Source organism: Schistocerca americana, chromosome 6 (assembly GCF_021461395.2).
Source record: "Schistocerca americana isolate TAMUIC-IGC-003095 chromosome 6, iqSchAmer2.1, whole genome shotgun sequence".
Lineage (NCBI taxonomy): Eukaryota > Metazoa > Arthropoda > Insecta > Orthoptera > Acrididae > Schistocerca > Schistocerca americana.
Genome location: NC_060124.1, coordinates 198,036,595 through 198,062,212, shown reverse-complemented (window position 1 = coordinate 198,062,212; position 25,618 = coordinate 198,036,595). Strand labels below are relative to the sequence as shown.

Genomic DNA, 25,618 nt, shown 5'->3' with positions numbered 1-25,618 from the left:
TAAGTCTGAGGGTGTTTTGCCTGTCTCATACATCTTGCTGACCAGATGGTAGAGTTTTGTCAGGACTGGCTCTCCAAAGGCTGTCAGTAGTTCTAAGGGAATGTTGTCTACTCCCGTGGCCTTGTTTCGACTTAGGTCTTTCAGTGCTCTGTCAAACTCTTCATGCAGTATCGTATCTCCCATTTCATCTTCATCTACGTCCTCTTCCATTTCCATAATATTGTCCTCAAGTACATTGCCCCTGTATAGACCCTCTATATACTCCTCCCACCTTTCTGCTTTCCCTTCTTTGCTTAGAACTGGGTTTCCATCTGAGCTCTTGATTTTCATACAAGTGGTTCTCTTTTCTCCAAAGGCCTCTTTAATTTTCCTGTAGGCAGTATCTATCTTACTCCCAGTGAGATCAGCCTCAATGTTTATATATTTAAAATTCTTCTAAAAAGTTCACTTTTTATATACAAGGTGTAAAGATTTATAATATCCCTAATTTTGTCAGCTTCCGAAAAGATAACAAACTAATTTGTCAAAACTGGTAAAGCATTATAAAATTTATTTGCAACTGATAATAATATAATTGTCATTGTGCCTTCATATTTTGTTTCTGTTCTTACCTCTTGCTTAAATGAAATTTTTGTCAAAGCTAACTGCTCTCTGTAATAATTGTTTTGTATCTCTTACCTAATGTGATGACAGCAGGCAGAAATTTAAAGTTTTATGCTTCACACCAGGCCTAATGCTTTGTTACTGGCCTCCTCCTACAATAAATATAATCACTGAATTACTTACAGTTTTTATTTCTGTGGATGCAATATTTCATTTCTGATTTATAGTGCTGAAGTAACAGGTGATAGAGTGACAGATAAAAATAAGTTGGAGAAGTTTAGTTTTTAATGAAGGTAATTTTTATACATGTATTTAGCCAGGATGATAATGAAATACTAACATGTTTGTATAATTTTACTAAAGGTGAAAGCACTTATTGATGTGTCAGGGCTGGGTGATAAAAGTGATGAACACTATATTTAATCATAAATAAATAACGTAAGCTTACAAGGTGAAAGGAACTGCTTATATTGTTTCAGTATAGCATTAGCAGTAACTTTCTTGACTTAGTGACTTATTTCCTTTTTGGACCGTAGGGCAGCATCTGATTCTGTTGGCAGCCAAACATTTCACTTCACTCCATGTTTTACCAGCTTTCAGAGCGTCTTCTTCCACTGTTCTTTTCCATGTCTTTTTCGGGTGGCCACGTCTACATTTCCATTGTGAGTTCCAGTCCAGTGTTACCTTTTCAACAGCTCTTTGTTTGCGTATTGTGTGACCAATCCACCTCCATTTTCTTTCCTTTATTTGTTCATGGATTGGTTGCTGGTTTGTCATCTCCCACAATTCGTCATTTGATATAACATCTGCCCACCTCACATTTATAATTTGCCAAAGATACCGGTTTATGAAGACTTGCAGCTGGTTTACAGTCATGTTTGTTACCTTCCATGTTTCGCAACTATACAGGAGGGCTGATGTCACATTGCTATTGAACAAACACAGCTTGGTTAGTCTCGAGATGTTTTTTTCCACAAGACAGGGTACAGTTGTACAAAGGCTCCATTTACCTTTCGTATCAGACTCTACATCCTCCTCGGCCCCTCCATCTTTACAGGTGGTACTTTCTAGATATACAAATGAGTCTACCACATATTGTTAGCTTCACTTGTTTTTCAGATCGCGTTTTCATTTCCTTACTTTTCTGAACATTTATATTATGTCCTGCAATTTCTGCTTCCTCTTTCAGTCTTTCCAACTTTTCATCCATGTCACACAATCTTTGCTAGAGCAGACAGATATTGTCAGCAAAGTCAAGGTCTTCAAGCCTGTCTTAAAATTCCCCACTGAATACCTCTTCTCCTACCATCAACAACTCTTTTCATTACGCTTACAGTACATACAAGAACAAGGTAGGTGACAGAATACATCCCTGCCTCACCCTAGCATTTGTTTGGATAGTTTCAGTAAGTTTCCCATTGTGTAGCACCCTACATTCATATCCATCATACATGGCTTTAATAATATTAATTATCTTTGATGGTATTCCATATTCTTCCAAGGTATGCCACATAACTCTCCTATTAAGAGAGTCAAATGCCTTTTCAAAATCAATAAATGTAAGGTAGAGTGTGTTCTGCCAGTCTGCACTCTGTTCAAGTATTATACACAGTGTGTTGATGAGATCGACACAGCTTTTGTGCGCTCTAAACCCAGCTTGCTTTTTTCTCAGTCGTGTCTCGACTGAGTCCTTCAAACAATTTAGCATCAGTCAACTGAGTACTTTACTTGGTACAGATACGAGGGTGATGCCTCGCTAGTTATTGCAGTTGGTAGTATCCCCTTTCTTTGGCAACTTAATAATCAGCCCTTCTTTCCGATCCTCTCTCTTCTGACCACATCTTCTCAAACAATAGATGCACTAGACTTATGGTGGTGTCAGTGTCTGCTTTTAGCACCTCAGATGCAATATTATCCATTCCTGGAGCCTGCCCGTTCCTTATCTGTTTGAGAGCTATTTTAATTCCAGTCTTAGTTGGTGTGTTTACATTGATTCTGTCACTGGCATCTGAAAAATTCCAATGCCTCTCCCTCTCTTCAGGTTACTCTCTGTTTAAGACTTCAAAAAAATGTTCTTTCCATCTTTTAAGTTGTCGTCAACAGTCGACCCTGCTTGCTTTTCACAGGTCTGTTCATGTTGGACAACACTGTAGTGATGCGGTACAGTTCTTTTGCATCACCCCTTGCTGCGGCTGTCTCTGCTCTGAGCTTGCTCATCCATCCCCTTTCTCCTGTCATTCCTCACACTTCTCTTGATTTGAGAGTCAATAGGTGCATACTCAACTTGCATTCGAGTTTTCTGCTGTCTTGTTTTACTCATATTTAATTTTTCCTTAATCTCCTTCGTACAGCTGTTCAAATTCCATGAACGCTCAGACATCCAATCTTTCTTGAAATGGTTTTTAAAGCCAAGGATCTGTTTGCTCACATTGCAATAGAAGTCCTTAATCTGAGTCCATGTATCATCAACACTATTTTCATCATTTTCCTGTGCTTCTTGGAGTGCCTTGTAGCACTCCTTAGCTCAATACAGAAAGCTTCTTGTTTTGCTGTTATTCTAAGTTTTCCCACATCATATTTTTTGTTCCATTGTTCAAAGTTCCTATTTGTAGCTATGGTTTTTAGTCTAAAATTTGCAACAATAAGGTGCTGATCATTGCTAACATCAGCTCCACATTTATTTCTCACGTTCATCAGCGACCTTCTAAATTTTTTGCTTCGCACTATATGATCAATTTGGTTTTCTGTTCTGTGATACCCATGTAACCTATGACAAATCTTGTGTGGGAATAATGTACCTCCAATCACCAAATCGTGACTAGCACAGAAATTTGTAAACATATCTCCATTTTCATTCATTTCTGTGATACCATGGACTCCCTTTACATGCTCTAGGCCTTCAGTGTTCTTTCAAACTTTTGCATTTAGGTCTCCCATAATAATAAAGATGTCCCTCTTACTGGTATGTTTATGGTGTCACTTAAGGAGAGATAAAACTCTTTATCCTGTTCAGTAATCTGAGTTTTCTGTAGGAGCATAGCATTGGATAACTGTGACATTTTGAATGTTTCTTTAAAACATGCTGTCAGTAGTCTTTCTAAAACTTGTTTCCATTCCATAAAGCTCTTTTCCACTCCTTTGGTTAACAAAAGTCCAACTCCATTTCTGTGCTCTGCATCCTCTCCAGCAGGTCCAGAGTATAAAAAGGTGTGTCCATCTTGTGTTTGGATTTCTCCAAACTCTAGCCATCTCACCTCACTAAGTCCGAGAATGTCCAACCTGTAACTCGTCATCTCCTTTGTAACCTCTTTCAGTCGGCTGGCTTCTCTCAATGTTCTAATATTCTAGAAACCTATTTTCGTTGTTCATTTCATGCCAAAGGTCGTCATATTTGAGTCCGTCTGGCTGTTGTTTTCTGCTGTTTCTTTAATCATTTGTTTTTGGGAGTGTCATTGGCCCACAGCCCCCTAGTCTGGTGGTGGGGCTGCCACCTAACAGCCTCCAGACTTGCCCGATTTTCTTTTAAGGGTTTACTCCCCTATGGCAGCTGGCTTCCCTACACCTAAGAGTCCCCCCTACCCTTTATTATAATTTGAGATGGCAGAAAAAGGACAGGGTAAGGACAGGCTAGATGAAAACGACCAGTGGGCCGTTGTGGGACACCCTTCGTCTAGCTCCTGCCCCTCAGCCTCCTCCAGGCTTTTAGACTAAAAGCTTACTTGTTTAGCAATCTTTTTATTGTGAGAAAGAGAGAAGAGGGGCTTCTGAGATGACCCTTTTATGTCAATAGACTGTTGTAAAGTATTGCTGGAACAGTAAAGTAAATCGGATGAATTTGCTATGGAAGACTTTTGGTTGAAACTGTTAAGTCTCACCAAACAAGCACACTTTCAGGCTCTTCAAATATTTTGGTCCTAATGCTGAAGCAGTAGGAAAACACACCAATCTCAATTTTGGTAAAGTTGTAGATGTCGCAGAGATGTAATAGACATGGACACCGTTAAACTGCAAACAGAATGGGAAATGGAAGGCATAACAGAAGTTGATAACATGAAGAAGAGAGTAGATGGTGATCTACAGAAGACTGGGACATCATCTGATCCAAAGTGACACTATAAAGGTCAAAAGATGTGATCGCACCATTGTAGGGTGTAATGTCAAGACAAAATGCAGCAAATAGTGCAAAGACACCTGTGAAACAGAACCATTGTATTGTACACCTGACATCTGCGTAAAGTGCTTGTACTCTTACCCTCCCACACATCTCTGTTAAAATTCACTTAGTGTCTTCATTAGTTTCAAAAGCTTAGAGAGGCGTAAGATATGTGAAGGGAAAACTTTTTACTTGTATCCATTTTCTCTTGTTGTTGGCTCCAAGTCTTGCTTTGTAGGGGTACATTCTTGTGGCTGAAATTTTGATTTAAATAATGATGACTAAATAACTGATGAAGATGTGCCTGTATATTTCTGGAATTTTATTCTTTGTCACATTATTACGTATAACTCCGTCTTTGCAATTTCCACTTAATATTCCAAATTACATTATTAGCGTTGATCATAAAAAAAATGTCTGCCTCCGTCAGAGGCATACCCACTACTACTTATATTCTGTGGTACTCACAATATTCCAAAAATTTTACAAAGCAAAAGAAATTACAAACTTACGTGACAAAAGGAAAATCCTTGCCAAAAGACATCACTACTTTATAATATTATGAGAAGGAAAGTTGTGACTCAGCATATAGCAGAGATGCCGAGTCGCAAATAGGTAGAACAAAAAGATTTCACATTTACAGCTTTCGGCCAGTGTCCTTTGTCACCAGTAGACACGCACACACACGACTGCAATCTCAAGCAACTGAAACAACACTGCGAGAGCAGCACCAGTGCATGATGGGAGTGGTGACTGGGTGGGGAAAAGCAGGAGGCTGGGGCAGGGAGGGATAGTATGATGAGGATGGTTCTTCTCCTGCAGGTTGGGCAGCGGGCAAGGGAGAGGGGGGAGGGAAGTAGCGGAATAGGAGAGGAATAGAGACAAATAAAAAATAAAGAAAAAAAGGACCGGATATGGTGGTGGAATGGTGGCTGTGTAATGCTGGAATGGGAGCAGGGAAGGGGCTGAACATGCTGCCAAACATGATATCCTTCATTTCAATGACTACTTCACAGCCTGTGCCATATGGATCTTTCCCGCCAACATGAGCTTTTCTGATTTGGGCATGTGGGAACTTTCCCTGCAATACATCCTACATTCCCATAACCCTTCTGGCCTCAACCCTCCCCTGTGGGTCCGGCGTAAGAATAGGCCCGAGGTATTCCTGCCTGTCATAAGAGGCGACTAAAAGGAGTCCCTCCCCCTCAAGGGGGTTGTTTGCGTCTGTGTCCGGAGACGGACGGTTTAACGACTTACATTTGTGATCATTTTGGTTTTTCACTTCTTCTGGTTTCTCCCTTCCTTTGTTTGTTTCCTTTGTTTGTCCTTCTCCCTCTCTTACTGTCTTCCTTACTTTTTACCTTGCCTTCTTCTCCTTGCATTCTTGCCCACCCTCCGGTCTCCACCTCGGCGTTTGAGACAGTCTGTCCTTTCTCTCCCTTTTTTTCCCTATTCTCCTTTCCTCCCTGTGCGTGCCTGAAGGCCGACCCATGTGTTCGCATGCGTAGCCGATGACAGGGTAACACGTAATTCCCTGCCCTGGGTAGACAAGTAAGGCACACACGTACCCCCTGGTAAAGGCCAGGCCCAGGGAGGGGTGATTGCCTGAGCTGACACCTTGCGACCATGCCGATTGGTCCCTCCGTCCTTTTTTCGGGAGGTGTGACCTGAGGTGTAAACATTCACCTAAGGCGGGAGCGCTCTCTGAGAGGGTCCCCACAAGGAAGGAGCGCGCCATTGGAGACGCTGGAAATCATGGGGAATTCATCCACAATGGATTTCTCTCCTCCTCCTCTCTCGACCTCTGCCCAAAAACTGAAACTTGACCAGCCACCAGTGACAAAAGTACTACCGCCTGCCCCAAAGTTCCTAGTAGTTTCTAGATCTGAGAATGGAAAGGATTTTTCATCTGTCAACCCTTTTGTTATTCAGAAGGGCGTAGATGCCATAGCCGGACCTGTCAAGTCTTGTACCAGGATGTGTAAAGGTACCTTGATGTTGGAAACTGAGAGCGCCTTTCAAGCACAAAATCTCCTTCGGGCCACACTCATGTACACGCTCCCTGTCTGGGTGCAGGCTCACCGCACTTTGAATTCATCATGTGATGTGGTATATACTAGATCACTCGACGGATTGACTGACGAGGTGATTCAGTCTTTCCTCGCTGAGCAGGGCGTGACAGCTGTCCATAGGGTCATGAAAAAGGTCGACAATCACCTTGTACTGACCCGGACACTTTTTTTGACCTTCGATAGTGTTCAGCTGCCATCGCGCATCAAAGCGGGCTATGAGGTTATCTCTGTTTGCCCCTAAGTCCCAACACCTATGCGCTGCTACCAGTGCCAGTGTTTTAATCACACCCGCCAGTCTTGTTCTAATGCGGCTAATTGCGTCACTTGTGGCAGGGACGCTCATGAGGGTGACTGTCCACCTCCGTCTCCTCATTGCGTGAAGTGTCAGGGTGACCATGCAGCGTCCTCCCGCGACTGTCCCATCTACAAGGATGAACGCTGTATACAGGAAATTCGGGTCAAAGAGAATGTGTCCACCTCGGCTGCTCGCAAGCTATTTGCTAGTAGGAAGCCCACACTGCTCCCAGCAGGGAAATCAGTACTGTCCTCGTCTCTCCTCGGACTACCAGGGAGGTGTCGACGCAGACATGCGATATGACCTTTGCGCTATGCTCATCCGTTCGGCCAGTACTAAGATCGCCCGGTCAACGTCTCCTCTTCCTCTCGTAACCCATAAGACACAAGCACCTTCAACAGCTTCTGCCAAGACTAAGACCCAGAAGTCAGATGCACGGGCCTTCAAGAAGGAGCCGTCCAGTGAAGACTTCCTATGTACCCCGAACTCCCAGCCATCGACCAGTACTTCGATTAAACGACCTTCCAAGAAGGCTCATAGGAAGCAAAGTTCTCCTTCTCCGCCACGGCGCGTTTCTTCTCCTGCGCCACCCAGAGGTTGCCGACCCAGGCCGTCATCCGTTTCGCCTGGCCGTACCGCTGGTAGCCAAACATCTGGCCTTTCACCAGTGGAGGAAGCTCCCCCTCCCGGCCATCTTAACAAGATGGCCGACGAACCTATTGAACAAATGGACGATGACTCTCCACCTATTGATAGCGGCAGCAGTGCTCGCTCGAAGCCAGGCCCTCAGCGGCCTTCGAGGTAACCCTTTTTTGCTTCTCCTTTTTCTTCTCACGATGGCACTTCTTCATTGGAATATTCGCGGCATTCGCTCCAACCGAGAGGACTTAAAGTTGCTGCTACACTTGCACTGTCCGCTCGTCGTAGCTCTCCAGGAAACGAAGCTACGCCCATGCGATCAAATTGACTTGGCACGCTATGCCTCTGTGCATTTTGCCCTACCCCCTGTGGCAGGTATTCCAGCTCATGGAGGGGTTATGTTGCTGGTCCGGGATGATATCTACTACGATCCCATCACATAGCACACCGACCTGCAGGCAGTTGCCATCCAAATTACTCTCCCGACTTTTACATTTTCCATTTGTATCGTTTACACTCCATTGTCGTCTGCTGTTACTAGGGCAGACATGATGCGAATTATTGCTCAGCTACCTGCACCATTTTTGTTGACTGGTGGCTTCAATGCCCACCATCCCCTTTGGGGCTCTCCAGTATCCTGCCCGAGAGGCTCCCTGTTAGCAGACCTTTTCAACCACCTCAATCTTGTCTGCCTCAGTACTGGCGCCCTTACTTTTCTTTCGGACACAACTCACACCTATTCCCAATTAGACCTCTCTATATGTACTACCCAACTTACATGCCGGTTTGAGTGGTACGCCCTTTCTGATACGTATTCGAGCGACCACTTCCCTTTTGTTATCCATCTCCTGCATCATACCCCATCTCCATGCTCAACTAGTTGGAACATCTCCAAAGCAGACTGGGGGCTCTTCTCTTCCAGGGCAACTTTTCAGGATCAAACCTTCGCAAGCTGCGATAGTCAGGTCGCACACCTCACGGAAGTCATTCTCACTGCTGCTGAATATTCCATTCCTCATACTACTTCTTCTCCACAATGCGTACTGGTGCCCTGGTGGACTGCAGCATTTAGAGACTCTTTACGTGTTCGTCGATGTGCTTTACGCACCTTTAAATGCCACCCTACGATGGTGAATTGTATTAATTATAAACGATTACGTGTGCAGTGTCGTCGTGTTATTAAAGAAAGCTAGAAAGCCAGCTGGGCTGCTTTCACAAGTACCTTCAACAGTTTTACTCCTTCTTCTGTTGTCTGGGGTAGCCTGTGCCGGCTATCTGGCACTAGGGTCCACTCACCAGTTTCTGGCTTGACAGTCATGAGTGACGTCCTTGTGGCCCCTGAAGATGTCTCCAATGCCTTCGGCCGATTTTTTACAGAGGTTTCGAGCTCCGCTCATTATCACCCAGCCTTCCTCCCCCGAAAACAGGCAGAGGAGGCAAGGCCACCTGACTTCCGCTCCTCGAATCATGAAAGTTATAATGCCCCATTCACCATGTGGGAACTCGAAAATGAAAATGCACTTGCCCGGTCACGGTCCTCCGCTCCGGGGCCTGATTCTATTCATATTCAGATGTTGAACCTTTCTCCTGCGGGTAAAGGTTTTCTTCTTCATACTTATAATCGCATCTGAGTTGAGGGTCATGTTCTCACTTGCTGGCGCGTATCTATTGTTGTCCCGGTTCCTAAGCCGGGGAAGGACAAGCACTTGCCTTCCAGTTATCGACCCATTTCCCTTACAAGCTGTGTCTGTAAGGTGATGGAATGAATGGTTAACTCTCGTTTGGTTTGGCTGCTCGAATCTCAACGCCTACTTACCAGTGTACAATGTGGATTTCGTAGGCGCCGAGCTGCTGTTGACCATCTGGTTACCTTGTCGACCTCCATTATGAATAACTTCTTGCGGAAGCACCAGACCGTGGCTGTGTTCTTTGATTTTGGAGAAGGCTTATGACACCTGTTGGAGGGCGGGCATTCTCCGCACCATGCATACATGGGGCCTTTACTGGTCACCTCCCTCTTTTTATTTGTGCCTTTTTAATGGATCGACAGTGCAGGGTACGTGTGGGTTCCGTCCTGTCCGACGCCTTTCGCTATGAGAATGGGGTGGCACAGGGCTCAGTTTTGAGCGCCGCTCTCTTCGCCATAGCGATCAATCCAATAATGGATTGCCTCCCAGCTGATGTATCAGGCTCCCTTTTTGTGGACAATTTTACCATCTATTGCAGCGTCCTACTTCGCCTATATCGGTCAATCATCCACTCAAAGCTGGATTATGGGAGCTTTGTATACTCCTCTGCACGGCCTTCTATCTTACGCCGCCTCAACTCTATACAACATCGGGGGTTAAGTCTTGCGATTGGAGCATTCTATACTAATCCCGCAAGAGTCTTCATGCTGAAGCCGGTGAATCGCCAGTAACCTACCAGCGCGATATAATGCTTTGTCGGTATGCCTGTCGGCTATTGTCAATGCCCGACCACCCGTCTTATCGTTCCTTTTTTGACGACTGTCTTGACCATCAATACAGATTGTATGTATCTGCCCTGCTACCCCCTGGAGTTCGCTTTCATCGCTTCCTTCAGCACCTTGATTTTTCACTCCCCGCAACCTTTCGAGTGGGCGAGAGCCAAACGCCACCTTGGCTCCAGCCTCAGGTTCGCGTTCACCTTGACCTCAGCTCGCTCCCAAAGGAGATTACCCCTGCTTCGGTATACCGCTGCCGGTTTGTCGAACTTCATTCGAAGTTCACTAATACGATCTTCATTTATACAGATGGCTCAAAGACCAATGGCGGTGTCGGGTGTTCTTTTATTGTTGGGGCACACAGTTTCAAATACCGGCTCCATGGCCATTGTTCAGTCTTCACAGCTGAGCTATTTGCCCTCTTATCACGTTGTTCTTTACATCCGCCGCCACCGACATTCTGCTTATGTCATCTGCTCTGATTCCCTGAGCGCCATCCAGAGCCTCAGTGATCCGTATCCGGTTCACCCGTTTGTGCACTGGATCCAACACTCTCTTCAGCAGTTGGCGGATGATGGTTCTCCGGTTATCTTTATGTGGGTTCCTGGCCATGTCGGTATCCCTGGGAATGAAGCTGCAGATACCGCGGCCAAGGCTGCAGTCCTCCAGCCTCGGACAGCTTCTTTTTGTGTGCCTTCATCTGATTTTAGCAGTGTCATTTGTCAGTGCATTTTATCACTGTGGCATGCCGATTGGGCTACACTTACTGAAAACAAGCTTTGGGCCTTGAAACCTCTCCCCACAGCTTGGACGACCTCCTTCTCGGCGGGAGGAGGTTGTTTTGGCCCGGTTACGAATTGGACACTGCCGGTTCAGCCATCGCCATCTGGTGACGGCTGCACCGGCGCCGTTCTGCCCATGTGGGCAATTGCTGACGGTACGCCACATTTTAACGTTTTGTTCGAATTTTAATACACTGCGCATTGGTCTTGGCCTGCCATGTACTCTGGATGCCATTTTAGCGGATGACCCAGGAGCAGCTGCTCGCGTTCTTCGTTTTATCCACTTGACAAACCTGTCTAAGGACATTTGGTTATGCTGTTTTCTTTTAATCCCTTGCCTGTTAATGTGCCTTCTATAGTGTTGTCCTTTTTAGTTGCTGTTTTAACCGTGTGCCTCGCAGTGCATTCATAACTTAGTCTGGGCGCTAATGACCACTGTAGTTGTGCGCCCTAAAACCACACACACACACACACACACACACACACACACACACACACACAAACTGGCCTCAACTTTCGTTAGTCACTGTCCTCACCCATCCAACCCCTTCCCTGCTCCCATTCCAGCACTACACAGCCGCAATTCCACCACCACATCCATATTTATTTATTTATTTATTTATTTATTTTTTTCTGCTGCTTATTTATTACAATTGTATTGACCAACTAGTATCACGTTAACAGCTTTAATTCCTCTTCTTCCTTTGTTGTTGTTTCCTATTTTTCCAGTATTCCCTCATTTTCTCCCCATGAAGTCTCTTCCTTTTATCTGTCCGTGTTGTTCCCGATTTTTTATTTCTTCTGCTTTGAAAGCTTTCCAAATTTAGTATTTTATTTTTAAAACAGCTTCTTTCTGTTATTTCTGATTCTTTGATTTTGCTTCTTTCTAAATCTTTCCTTACTCCTGTAATCCATGCTATTGTCGATTTCTTCTTCCAGAAATATTGGTGTATTTGTTTTGTAAGTCTATTTCCATCCATTCAGTAGAGGTGTCTGGAAAAGGTTAATCTTCGTTTGGCCATTACTTCAGGTATTTTTTCTATATTTTTGTAGATCTCATTACTTCTTATTTTCCAATCATCTGCAATTTTTATTGCACCCATTATTTTTCTAATAATCCTTCTTTCCAGTACATCTAGTTTGTTCGTTTTACAGTTCATCGTTACACATTCAGATCCATGTAAACATTCTGGCTATACCACTATGGTGTAGCGTTTCAGTTTTGTTTTTCTGGATATACATTTATTGTTGTAAATATTTTTGGACAAACCATGTGCTCTTTCCATTTTGTTAATTCTTACATCTATTGCAGATTTTTATATTCCATTCTGTTGTATGGTTTCTTCAAGATACTTAAATTTATTTTCTCACTCTATTTTACTTATTTTTGTTTCAATGAATTTTGGCGCATTTTTTATATTTGTCATGCATTTTGTTTTTTCAGCTGAAATTTTGAGACCAGTTCTGTTTGCTGTTTTTTGCAGAAGGTTTACTGCATAACTGCTTCTGTCAGGTTTTCTGAAAGTATTGCAAAATCATCCGCAAAAGCCAAGCAGTTTACCGTAATTTCATTTTTTTTCTTCCAAGAGTTATTGGTTCAGTTTTGTGTCTTCTTAGCTCTGAATTCCAGATCCTTACAATTTTTTCTAGAATGCAATTAAACAGTAAAGGTGATAACCATCACCTTGTCTAACACCAGTTTTTATTTCAAATGGCTGAGATACTTCTCCCATAAATTTGATTTTATGTATTGTACCAGTTAGTGTTTCACGAATTATATTTGCCCGCTGCCCAACCTGCAGCACTGCACTGTCGGCCATCCCACCATACTATCCTTCCCTGCCCCAAACTCCTCCTTTCCCCCACCCAGTCGCCACTCCCATCATGCACTGGTGCTGCTGCTCGCAGTGTGGTTTCAGTTGCCTGAGACTGCAGTTGTGTGTGTGTGTGTGTGTGTGTGTGTGTGTGTGTGTGTGTGTGTGCGCGCGCGCGCGCATGTGGGTTGTGGGTCTAGGGTCTATTGGTGACAAAGGCCATTGGCCGAATGCTTTAAATGTGAAAATCTTTTTGTTTGTGCCTATTTGCGACTAAGCATCTCCGCTGTATGGTGAGTGTCAAATTTCCTTCTCATAATATTGTTATATTCCATCTTGGATTTTCCAGTGTTTGATCACTAATTTATAAATAAATCCAGAAAGAAATTTAATTATTTGCATTTGATTGTGCAATTAATAATATGAATTTTAAGTATGCCAGAAACTTCATAATTTCAAAAATGTCTAAAAGAAGAGTAATTTTAACCTAAGTGCATATTGATTGTAGCAAATTAAATTCTTTTTATACATTAAGTATAGTACATTGTACACAAAATCATAAGAAATTCTTTTAGTGAAACAGCCGAGATAATGTTCACATATACAAGATTTGATATTAATCCTGGTAGCGATTATTTATATTAAAGAAGGTGGAGTTAAAGGAAGGTGTACCATTACATGCTTATGTAGTTAACCTAGCTGGAACAGAAATTGCCCAGTGTTTTTAGAAGAAAAGAAAACTCAGGAAATTAAAGTGGCTAAGGAAACCTCATATACTGAGACAAGAAAAAAAGAATATAAGGCCCTGCTGTAATCCCCTCTTTTTCTCAACTTCTTTTGCTCGGTATAATCATAGTCACCACTCTCAACAACAGATATAAGAATTAGAACATGTTCATGTAAATGTATATTCAACAATACCCATGCTATTAAACCTTCAGCCACTTCTAAACCAGTTTCAGCAGAGGTCGCTACCAAACTGTAAAGATAGCCTTCAGTCAGAGCTAGATGCACAGTACAGTTTAACCTTATGCAAACAGTTTGCAGCACAACAATCAAAGGTGCACCCAGAAACAGTCAGAATCCAAAGAAAATTGGAACGAAACCACCGGATAGAAGAAGTTTAGTATTAACCAACGAAGATAACTATGAAATGGAAATTGATACCTACATTAATAAAACGAGAGGTTGTCCTACTTCTCCCACTGTCTCAAAATGTGTTGCTAACCTGCCAGGGTAATATTGTTTAATAACAAAGGCACTTTTACATTAATAAACTCAGAATCAGGATTACTTGGTGCTTCTCAGAGTGTAAATATTTGCTAAAGGACATCTTCTAAACACCCTGAGCTGCACTTAAAATGTTTGGTTGCCAAACCAGTATTTAGGTGTGGCATATTATGTATCTCTATATCACTGTGAAGTGTATAAGGTATAAATTCTTTGTGGTTTCCAATTTGACGTTCATCTCACGGTAAACAGGCTGTTGTGAATGTTGCTGCTATCAGTTCTTAGGCAGTGACATTTCTTGGTGCTTAGATGATGTCCAGAATTGTATCTTTTTATCTTTCAACAGTTATGTTGTGAAGTCAAATCCCCCACCATCCGGTCCCTCTCTCGTGGGGTTCCTACAACTATCACCACATCCCGCATATCTTTTGCCCTCATTTTCTATCTTCCTATGCTTCCTCATCTTCTTTAATAGTGGGGTGCAAGTAAGACACCTGCTGAGCAAAGTGTTCTGCGCAAAGAGAGAGGGAGAATGCTTGCAATATGGCCAGAGTCTCGTTTCAGTGCTGTTGGCACTGTCAGGTGTCAGCTGAGAGGGCCACTATGCTGTCATGCACCTAGCAATGGATTTCAATTTGTTTCTGTTCTACTGATTTTGATACAGTCTATATAACTGCCAAAGTGATGGATTTTTTATTGTTATATATGATTCTTTTTATTGAGGTGAAATGATGGCATTGATGATACTTCTCAAGTGAAGAAGCACTCGCTTCATCTGACTGAGGTCAATTGGCAATGGTTGACAAGATATCCTTAAATTTTTCATTTATATTGCCATGAACATGCAGTTGTTGCACAGATTAATGTATGTAACAAACAACGTCATAGGCCATGTAAGTGAATAGTATACTATTGATTTTGTAGCCAATTCAATTGTCAACCACTATTTCAGAATGACCACAGGCAGCAAGAAAATGGACAAGCATTTTTGGGAAAAATTTAAATGTACGAGGGCTGTTCAGAAACTAGGGAATGTTTCCGTCTGACGCCACTAGGCGCACCCCGATCGTGTATATTTTGGTATGTGCATGCTCGGCAGCTCACTCGGCATCCATCCGTGACAGCCCCTCTGTGTGTCTGGTTTTTTCGATATTCAAATTTGAAATGTGTGCTGCAGTCAAAAATCCTGCCAGTTGTGAAGTGCGGTCTGTGATAAGGTTTTTGTTGGCAAAAAAACCTAAAAACCTATAGAAATTTATCGTTAACTGTTCAAAGTATACAGAAACAATGTAATAAGTGAATGTTCCATCCAGAAATGGTGCATGCTGTGTAAAAATGGCCGAACCGACATTCATGATGAAGAGAAGAGTGGACGCTCGAGCATTGTGACTGACGATCTTGTCACTAAAGTTGATGAAACAATTCTTGAAAACCATCACTTCACAATAACGGAGCTTTTGCTTTCTTTTCCACAAGTTTTGTGGACTTTGTTGTTTTAAATTGTCACTCAAAAGCTAGGCTACCACAAATTTTGTGTGTGATGGGTGCCCAAAATGCTCACAGAGCACCGTAAAGAACAGCGAATGTGGGCAACGTTGACATTTCTGGAGGCCTACCACAAACATGGTGATTCATTACTGGATCGAATCATAACCGGTGACGAGACTTGAGTGAAACACGTCAATTGTGAGACAAAATTACAGTCCGTGGAGTGGGGGCACACAAGGTCCCCACAAAAACCAAAAAAATGTTTCCAAACCTTGTCAGCAAGGAATTTGATGGCGACAGTGTTTTGGGATAGGCAAGGTGTGCTGCTTATTGACTTTCTTGAACGTGGAGCAACCATAAATTCTGCCCGTTACTGTCAAACTTTGCACAACCTTAGTTAGAAGAGCAGTTCAAAACAAACGCCAAGGAAAGCTGATGTCCAAAATTTTGTTTTTGAACAACCTCACATGGCAAACTGCACTAAAGAACCCCTAAATTCATTCAAATGGGAAATTTTCCCTCGTCCACCCTACAGCCCTGATCTTGCACCAAGCTACTTCCACTTGTTTCCCAAGATGAAGAACTGGTTTGCAACACAGCGCTTTCATGATGATGCGGAACTCCAAGCGGGTGTGACTCACTGGCTTAAGTCTCAAGCGGCAGAATTTTACGACGACGGTCTTTCAAAGCTTGTCCACCGCTATGATAAGTGCCTCAATGTGTTTGGTGATTATGTGGAAAAGTAGTATGTCAGTTCCTCTTTTAGATGTATGTAGTAAAATGTATTTCTGGCATTTAGTTGTTTTTTAATGCCAAAATGTTTCTTACTTTCTGAATAGCCCTTGTATATCAAAAGGATAGGCAAATGGAAAGTGGAGGTGATGAATTTGTCACAGTAAGCAAAAACTCAAATCCACTAAGGTAGAAACTGAAGCTGCATGTAAGATTGTTTCAGTATCAGGGGTGGGCATGAAATGAAAACTGCATCCTTCTGTCGCTCACCAGACTCGTCTCCGGATGTAACCGAAAACTTTAGAGAAAACCTTGGTTCGTTTGTATGTAAGTTCCCTGATCATACTCTAATCAGTGATGGAGACTGTCCAACAGTTAATTGGGAAAATTACAGTTTTGTTAGTGGTGGATGTGGGAATTCATCCTGTGAAACTACTAAATGCCTTCTCTGAAAACAACCTGGAACAAGTATTTAGGAACCCCCACTCACGATGGAAATATATAGGATCTAATGGCAACAAATAGACCGGACCTCTTTGGCCACTTTGAAACTAGTATCAGTGACCATGACATGGTTGTGGCAACAATGATTACCAAAGTACAACTAAAACAAGCAGAAAAGTATATATGCTCAGCAACATACATAAAAAATCAGTAGTGTCATATCTCAATGAGGAACTTGAAACATTCGGGACAGGGCAGGAGCACGTGGAGGAACTCTGGCTCAAGTTTAAAAGGATAGATACCATGCACCTAGTAGAACAGTTCATAATGGGAGGGAGCCTCCGCGCAGTACAGTCAGTGGAAAGAAACTTCTAAATAAATAGAGATTACTGTATAATGGATGTAAAACAGTGTAGGGTTATAGAGAGAGAAATGGTTAATGATACGTGTATGGCTATCAAGAGAGAAATGCATGATGCCTTCAATGGCTACCGTAGCAGAATATTTTTCACAGAACCCAAAGAAATTCTGGTCGTATGTAAAGGCTGGTAGTGGCACCAAAGATAGTGTCTAGGCCGTAGTGAATGAGACAGGAACTGAAATTTAGGGTAGCAAAGCAAAAGCTAAAAGCTTAACTACAGTTTCGAATGTTCCTTTACAAAGGAAAAGATGGGAGAACTGTCCCAATTTAATCATCATACCTCTGAAAAGATGAATCAAAGAAGTATTAGTTTCAGTAGTGTCGATAAATGGGTGAAATTTTTTTTAAAATTAAACAAAGCTCCAGGGCCCAATGGAATCCATCAGATTATATATATTTACAGGATTAATCAGCACAAAGACTAATTAATAACATCATCTTGTTTTATTCCTATTATCCTCCGCCAAGCCTCTTGATCCAGCGCATCTTCCTTGTCGATGCTGCGATGTCCCATTACTTCATTTATGTTGTCTGTCTCAGAACGTCGTGGTCTTCCATGCTTATGTCTGCCGGGTCATTTCCATTCATAAACCTTCTTTGGCCACCAATGATCTGGCATTCTTATCATATGTGGAATCCGTCAGATTCTATACTGAATTTATGGCTAAGTTAGCTGCTCATCAAGCTATAATATATTGTAGATTCCTTGAACAAAAAACCTTGCACAGCTCTTGAAAAAGGCACAGGTCACACCCATCTGCAAGAAGGATAGTAGGATTGATCCACAAAACTACTGTCCAGTATCCTTGACATCAATTCATTGTAGAATCTTAGAACATATTCCGAGCTCAAACATAGTGTGGTATCTTGAACAGAATGCAAACCAGCGTGGATTTCGAAAACATCGATCATGTGAAACGCAACTCACACTCCTCTCATGTGACGTACGTGGAAGTTTGGATTGAGGCAGTCAGGTAGATGCTGTATTTCAATTTCAGAAAAGCATTTGACTCAGTACCACACCTACGCTTATTGTGAAAAGTATGATCATATGGGATATCAAGTGAAATTTGTGACTGGATTGAGGACTTCTTGGTAGGGACGACACAGCGTGTTATCCTGGATGGAGAGTCATTCTCAGATGTACAAGTAACTTTGTGTGTGCCCCAGAGAAGTGTGTTGGGACCCTCGCTGTTCATGTTGTGTATTAATGACCTTGCAGACAATAATAATAGTAAAATCATGCTTTTTGCAGACGATGCAGTTATCTATAATGAAGTACGATCTGAAAGAAGCTGCATAAGTATTCGGTCAGTCCTTGATAAGATTTAAGAGTGGTACAGAGATTGGCAAGTTGCTTTAAATGTTCAGAAATGTGAGATGTTGCTCTTCAAAAAAACGTAATATACTATGGGTATAGTATCAACGAGTACGAACAAATTGGTACAGTGGTTAGCACAATGGACTTGCATTTGGGAGGACGATGGTTTGAAACCCGTGTCTGGCTATTCTGATTTAGCTTTTCCATTATTTCCCTAAATCACTTCAGGCAAATGCCGGGATGGTTCCTTTGAAAAGGCACGGCCGACTTCCTTCTACATCCTTCCATGATCCAATGGCACCGATGACCTTGGGTTAACACAATGTTGGGCATGAAGTGGAATGATCACATAGGTTCAGTTGTGGGTAAAGCAGGTGATATACTTTGGTGTTTTGGTAGAGTACTGGGGAAGTGTAACCATTCTACGAAGGAGATTGCTTACAAATCACTAGTGCAACCAGTTCTAGAATATTGCTCAAGTGTGTGGGACTCTTACCAGATAGTACTAACAGGGGATATTGAATGTATACAGGGAAGAGTAGCACGAATGTTCACAGGTGTGTTTAATCTGTGGGCGAGTGTCACAGAGGTATTGAAGGAACTGAACTGGAAGACTCATGAAGATAGTTCATGTCTATCTCGAGAAAGTCTATTTACAAATTTGCAAGAACCAGTTGTAAATGATTCTCTACAAATGTACCACATAGGGATTGTGAGGATAAGATTAGAATAATTACTGCACACACAGAGCATTAAAACAATCATTCTTTCCACACTCCATATGTGAATGGAACAGGAAGAAGCCCTAATAACTGGTTCGGTGGGATGTACCCTCTGCCACGCATCTCACGATGGTTTGCAGACTATAGATGTAAATGTAGAAATGACTCTAACTGTGGAAGTGAAAATAATGTGCTCAAGCAGAAATGACAGCAATGAGAATGAATTTCAGTAGCAACTTGGTGCTACAGAAATTAAAGATGACACATTTTAGCAAAGTATACCTGGACCAGCCAAGACAGGCAGTCATGTGAGAAGATATGTGGAACTAAATAAGAGAAGCCTTTTGATCAGTGTGTAATAAGGCTGAAATATGTCTGATTGAAATTATGAACAATGTGCTATATGTTACTCAACAGTGACATTAATTATTTTGAAATATTGTTAACTGTTGATCATAAACTTGTGCTTTATATATTCAGGTCAACCGAATGAACTATTTGTGTAACTAATCTTGTAACTGCCCATTTGTCAAATCATAACAAGATAAAAAACAACCAATTTTGTGAAATGTAAGAAATTATTTCCATGTACACGTACGATAGCTAATGGCGATCACTATTTGTCTCTACACATATAAAATATAAAACTGCATAATCATAGTTTCAAATGCTGCCACAGATCAAACTGCCACATTGACAGGGCAATGAATTTAATCCTTAACAACTTCAAACCAATAAATTGACACCATCTTCTTTGCTGTCAGACTGCAACGAGTCTGACTCGCTGAGGTTTATTACAAAAGGCTCCGTAATACAGTTCATACTGATTTCTTGTTGATAGTCAGGCTGTAATTTTTCTCCATACCTTACACACTCCACCCATGCAGAAATTGTGATGCTCTCGATTGCTGCAACTGTAAGACTCTCAACATTTGCAAATTTAAAGTTATTGTTCTTTTCTGTGACGCAAGCTTGCAACTGTGCCCATATCGTCTTGATGGGTTTGTAATGACAGTGGTAATCTAATTACTTGGTGCCCATGTTGTTTAACGATGTCATCACTCTCACAGGCATGATAAGCTGGCTTATTTGCGTTGACAAGCAGCACCAGTTCCACTATGGTTCATGATGGACTGTGAGGAATGTTATTACTCGATAATCAAGCGATAATATCTGACTTTCTGGTATGGGTAGCAAGGACTTCGTTGAGCTGCACTGAGTGGACGCTGGTGTTGTCCACCACAATAACTGAATTTTGGTGGAGGTATGGCAATAATCATTTTGTAAACCATTGTTTAAATAAACTGTATGTTATCTCACTATGGTAAACCTCCGAGCTCTTTGACTATGAAGCCTTAATTATTAGTTTACTCCCAGAAATAAAGCCTGTGTCCATTGATCCTGCATGTATGATAGTAAGTCAATTAGCTTTACCTACTGTGACCTTAAGACCACCAAATCTGTCTCTCATTTTCTAGTACACTGACCTTGCATCATTTTGGTTCACATAGGTTTCATCGATATAATAAATGTGAGAGTCCCACTGTCTCGAATCTCCTGCATTCTTCTTAAAAATACTCTCCTTGTGGTTACAATATCACTTTTTTCCATAAGGAATTTTCTCCAGTCATCAATATTACAATGTAAAAAACCCATTTTCTTTAATATCCGTAGCATTGTCCATCACCTGCTGTTAAAATCCGATTTCCCTTTCATTTGGGAAACTAAATTGTCTGCAGACGGGTATTCGCCTCTCAAATATGTACCAAGTATTGTACAACAAAGCATTCTTTGTGAAATCTCCCAGCTTGCCTAGTTCCTTTTTATGATTTCACCGCCTCCCTGGCAGTTTAAAAGGAGCTGACCCACTGGCTCTGACAGACACATTCGCTTCGCTGGAGACATGCTGTCAGTTCAGTCCCACACTGCACATGTCAGCTGTTCTCGCCTGGCTGTTGCCAACATTGGGGGTGAGAAACACATGGCATTGAGTCATCTGCTTTGTCTTCTCTTTTGAAGAAGTTGTACACTAGGAATTCTATAGCTTATGCTCACGTGTCACTTGGTGCTTTTCTGATCTGTCAGGCTTAATGAACTTCACAAACAATATAATCATCCACACACGTACACTGCAAAAGAAATCACTATTACATGTTTAAAGCACACATAACAATGCATGAAACAGAGTGAAGTGGCAGAATGACGCTATTGGCTGGAGTGTCACACGGTACACTGTCCCTTGACAGTGTCCATCATCTCACTACCTGCCGTCTTAATTGCAAACAGCTGTAGTTCTCTTCTTCTCATAACCTCCTTTATGCCATGTAACAAGGCAGCCTTCGATCTTTCTCTGCTACTTTCCTAAGGATGGTATAGCAAGTCCATACCAGGCGAGCTGCATTTCTGCTATTTTATCTGCGCTGTATCCTTGACTCCTTGACCACGGGTCATTTTCCTAATCACCGAGTTTCTCATAAAGCTCACTGAGATATACTACATGATCTTCTGAGATAGCTCATTACTCCAACTGTGATTTGTTTTTATTTAGTTCCAGTAATCTCCCGCCACTCACATTCATAGGTCGTTACAGCCTCTACAGTACTACTGTAAAGCAAAAACCAAACAGTGGAAAATCCATGTTGGAATGTAACAGTGGAAAATCCAGGTTGGAATGTAACAATATCATGAAACGTAAAGTTGCTACTCAGAATATAGCTGAGATGCTGAGTCATAGAGAGGCACAACAGAAAGACTGTTCCAAAGAAAGCTTTTCATGAGTTGTGTGTGAGAGTTGCATTTGCTTGCGTGTGTGTGTGTGTGTGTGTGTGTGTGTGTGTGTGTGTGTGTGTGTAGGGGGGGGGGGACAGTCTTTTTGTTGTGCAGCATCTCCACTACATGGTGAGTAGCAACTTTCCTTTTCATAATATTGATACTACTGTAGAGCATCTTCTTTACTTTCCAACTTGTCTTAGAAGACCATAACGGAGGGCTTAGCTCTCTGGATTCTTGCTTTCTCGTAGGCTACTCATTGCTATATTTCCCAATTACTTGTTCCATCTTCCGACAGGATGCCACCCAAATATTTAATTTTTTTACTTTCCTTGGTTTGCTGGTCCTCTACGGTTATGTTTCCTACAATTTCTCTATTGCATAGGTATTCTGTCTTTTGAAAATTTGCTTTCAGTCCCCTCTTCTCATATTCTTCTAATAATTTTTTTGGTATAAAGCAGATGTCATCTTTACTGGCCACCACTAACTGATCACCTACGAAGAACAAGATGTACAAACATACCCTTTGCTATTTGAGACAGAGTTGAAAATGGAAATTTGTTTGTGAATCTGAAATACAGTTGTAGTCCTTTATTTCCTGCTACTTGTGTGTCCTTGTATGGTATAGTTCAGTAAATTTCCAGCCTTGCCCCCCCCCCCCCCCTCTAATCTGTCTATCTTTTGACGTATATATATCATGTACGTCCAAAATCTGAAATTTCAATGCCTCATCTGTTATTTTTGTTTGTCACACCTGCAGGAGGAGTTGGTGAGCAGATGTTCCGCTCTTGTCTCAGAAGCAAGGTTTCTAATCACCAGATTTTGCTAGTGTATGTTAAAAAGTAATTTCTTTAGTAAATGGTCCCTATTTCTGTTGTAGGTTTACCATTGAGAGGATGCCAGATGCATATGGTGCACCAAAGAGTTAATATAGGAACTACGTTTGTGCCTATGTTAATCACTGTGTAATGTATATGTTGGACTCGTGGAAGAGACTTTGTTGGAATGATGGGAGCCTTTCTTCTGTGTTTTAATCTATGCCATTATATGTTCTGGAGTATATTTTTGAAAAGTCCATTTGTGTTCCAATAATTTGTGATATAATTGTAACGTGAGCTTATCATTTTCCTCAGTAAGAAAATGTTTTCCATGTAAATGTCAGATTCAAATTAATTTAGTATTCTGTGTTGTGTATTTTCTGTCAATTTCACAACACTTGTATGCTTTTTCTGATTACTAAGTTGTAAAAAGAAAAGATCACTAGTGAAATAAATATTCACCATTTGTAATTTCTTTGTAATTAGTGTATACATAAAATAATGAAGTTGCTCCATCATTTGGATCTCATGTTAAACTACAGGTCCTTCTGTAACTAATTGAAAAACTGTGTGATCTGGTTGGGAACAGGTAAGAGCATAGCACTTCCAGTAAGGACTCCACCCAGTGGTGGATAATGAATCTTCAGGTTTAGAACACCTTTACATTTTTAGTCTTTACAGTCTGAGGTATAATTAAGTAAACAAAAATAACGACTCCTATGTCAGTGTGACATTCCAAATTGAGAAATTTGCTTCGAAATGTCTTGTTCTCTTTCCTTGTGTGTGGGCAAATTGAGTGTTTCGTACACTATAGATACAAACTTGGCTTTGTAAGAAGGGAGTCAATATTACTGTCAATTGTAATTGTGTCTTGTATTTATGCTTTTAATATATTTATCACCATAGTCTTTAAAATTATTAAAACCTGTATATCCTTTGTTCAATAATTTGTCATTAATGCCATAAATTATAGCCCTGCCAGTTCAGTCCATGCTCATTATTAATACTTGATTATTAATTGCTGATTGTGCTTATCTTTGTTCTGAGAATAGCTGAAAATCTCAGTTAACTGTCTCGGAGGCACAGTGGGAAGACTCTGCAGTCGCATTCAACAGTATGGACACCCAGCCATCCAGATGTAGATATTCCATGGTTTCCCTAAATCGATTAAGACAAATGCTTAAATGGTTCCTTTCTAAAAGATGGCATATTTCATTCCCCATACTTTAATACAAACTTGTGCTCCATCTCTAATAATCTCATTGTCTTCCTTTTTATCAGTAGATCTGTCATGTTTAGGTGTGTGTAATCAGCAGTTCCAAAAAAATTTGAGCTTCATGTTCAATAGATGTAGTCAATTCTTAATCAAAAGCACATGGTTGTAACTCTGAGGCAAGTCAGTAATGTTTGGAATGGAAAATGACATTCTACTCAACAAACAATGCGCAACAAACTGGCATCAAAATTAAGTCATTGCTAATAGTTTTATTTTTGTTGTTCCTGGTATTAACTTTCTCCTATAGGTCAGACTGTAATAGGAAGTATATTGTGACATATTTATAAGACTGAGGATAAGTGCCGTGGAAGGTAGAAGAACAGTGAGGGACCTATTGCCATAAGAATAATATTGCCACTGTCCCCAACATCCTGACTGACCCAGTTCTTTGTGATATAGTTGCCTTCCTGCCAGTGAAATTCCAGTTAGAACAGTGGGATATTATCCCCCAATAACATATACAATCAAAATTATGAAAGGGCCTACAAGGCACAGGATTCCAGCTTTGCATGCAACAACAGGGACACCAGTGAAGTCCTCGTATGAAAGCCTATTGAAATTATCTTTCCATTGATAGAGAAAATTTGGATGAAAGAATTTTTTTATCATGGAATATTTGTGATTTTTTGATGGCTATGCAGTTTTTCTTTCGCAATAAATGTAGTTAGTAAATTGTAATACTTCTGGTACATATCTCCTGAAATTTTTCATAGTGCAATATTTTGCAGAAATTGATACAGGTTAGGTTTTTGTAGGCAATTCAGTTGCTGGAATGAAGTAGACTGACAGTGCATTTAATGTTATAAAATCAGCATTACAGTAGGACAATATTACTGAAATGCAGAGCTGTAAAGCCGGCCGCGGTGGTCTAGTGGTTCTAGGCGCTCAGTCCGGAACCACGCGACTGCTACGGCCGCAGGTTCAAATCCTGCCTCGGGCGTGGATGTGTGTGATGTCCTTAGGTTAGTTAGGTTTAAGTAGTTCTAAGTTCTAGGGGACTGATGACCACAGATGTTAAGTCCCATAGTGCTCAGAGCCATTTTTGAGCCAGAGCTGTAAATAGTTGTTGAACACACTCTTAGCAAAGTATAAATACTATTTCTTGTAACATTGACTTAACTAAATGATATGAAGCCCCTATTTGCTGCTGGTTACTTCCATTGTTAGTAGAAATATTTGGCACTTAAAGTAAGAGGGATTCATTTTAAGAAATTCTTCCATGCAGAATAAGAATGTTCTTTCAGTACAGGTTTTACATGGAGATTTGATGTGTGCACCTTATCTCGTGTTCTGCATATGAAAGTCTTACACCCTCAGCAGTAGATTTTAAGGTAGCTTGAAGAAATGGTATACAGTAGCCAATCAAAACGCCCTAGTGGGCAGTGAGCCATTTGTGTATATGTCAACTGGGAGTATACGACCCGTGACAACCGAGATATCCAGGAAAAACTCGGGAATTTTTTCATGTGGGAGAAAACCAGGAAAAACCCTGGAATTTTTTAGAGTTCTGTGAATTTTTCATTGTTTTAATTTTCAATTAAATTTTTGGAATTTTGACTGGTAAGAACCATTACT

The 25,618-nt window shown here is 41.4% G+C and overlaps 1 protein-coding gene across 2 annotated transcripts in view; it reads left to right on the top strand.

Moving 5' to 3' along the window:
- LOC124620385 (rRNA-processing protein FCF1 homolog) overlaps positions 1-23,238 on the top strand; it is a 45,553-nt gene extending 22,315 nt beyond the window's left edge. For both annotated transcript variants that reach the window (XM_047147062.1, XM_047147061.1), the window contains one exon: positions 22,830-23,238. In XM_047147062.1, coding sequence (XP_047003018.1) covers positions 22,830-22,878 — 49 coding nt within the window. In that variant the 3' untranslated portion in view covers positions 22,879-23,238. The remainder of the gene's footprint in view (positions 1-22,829) is intronic.
- The last annotated feature ends 2,380 nt before the right edge of the window (positions 23,239-25,618 follow it).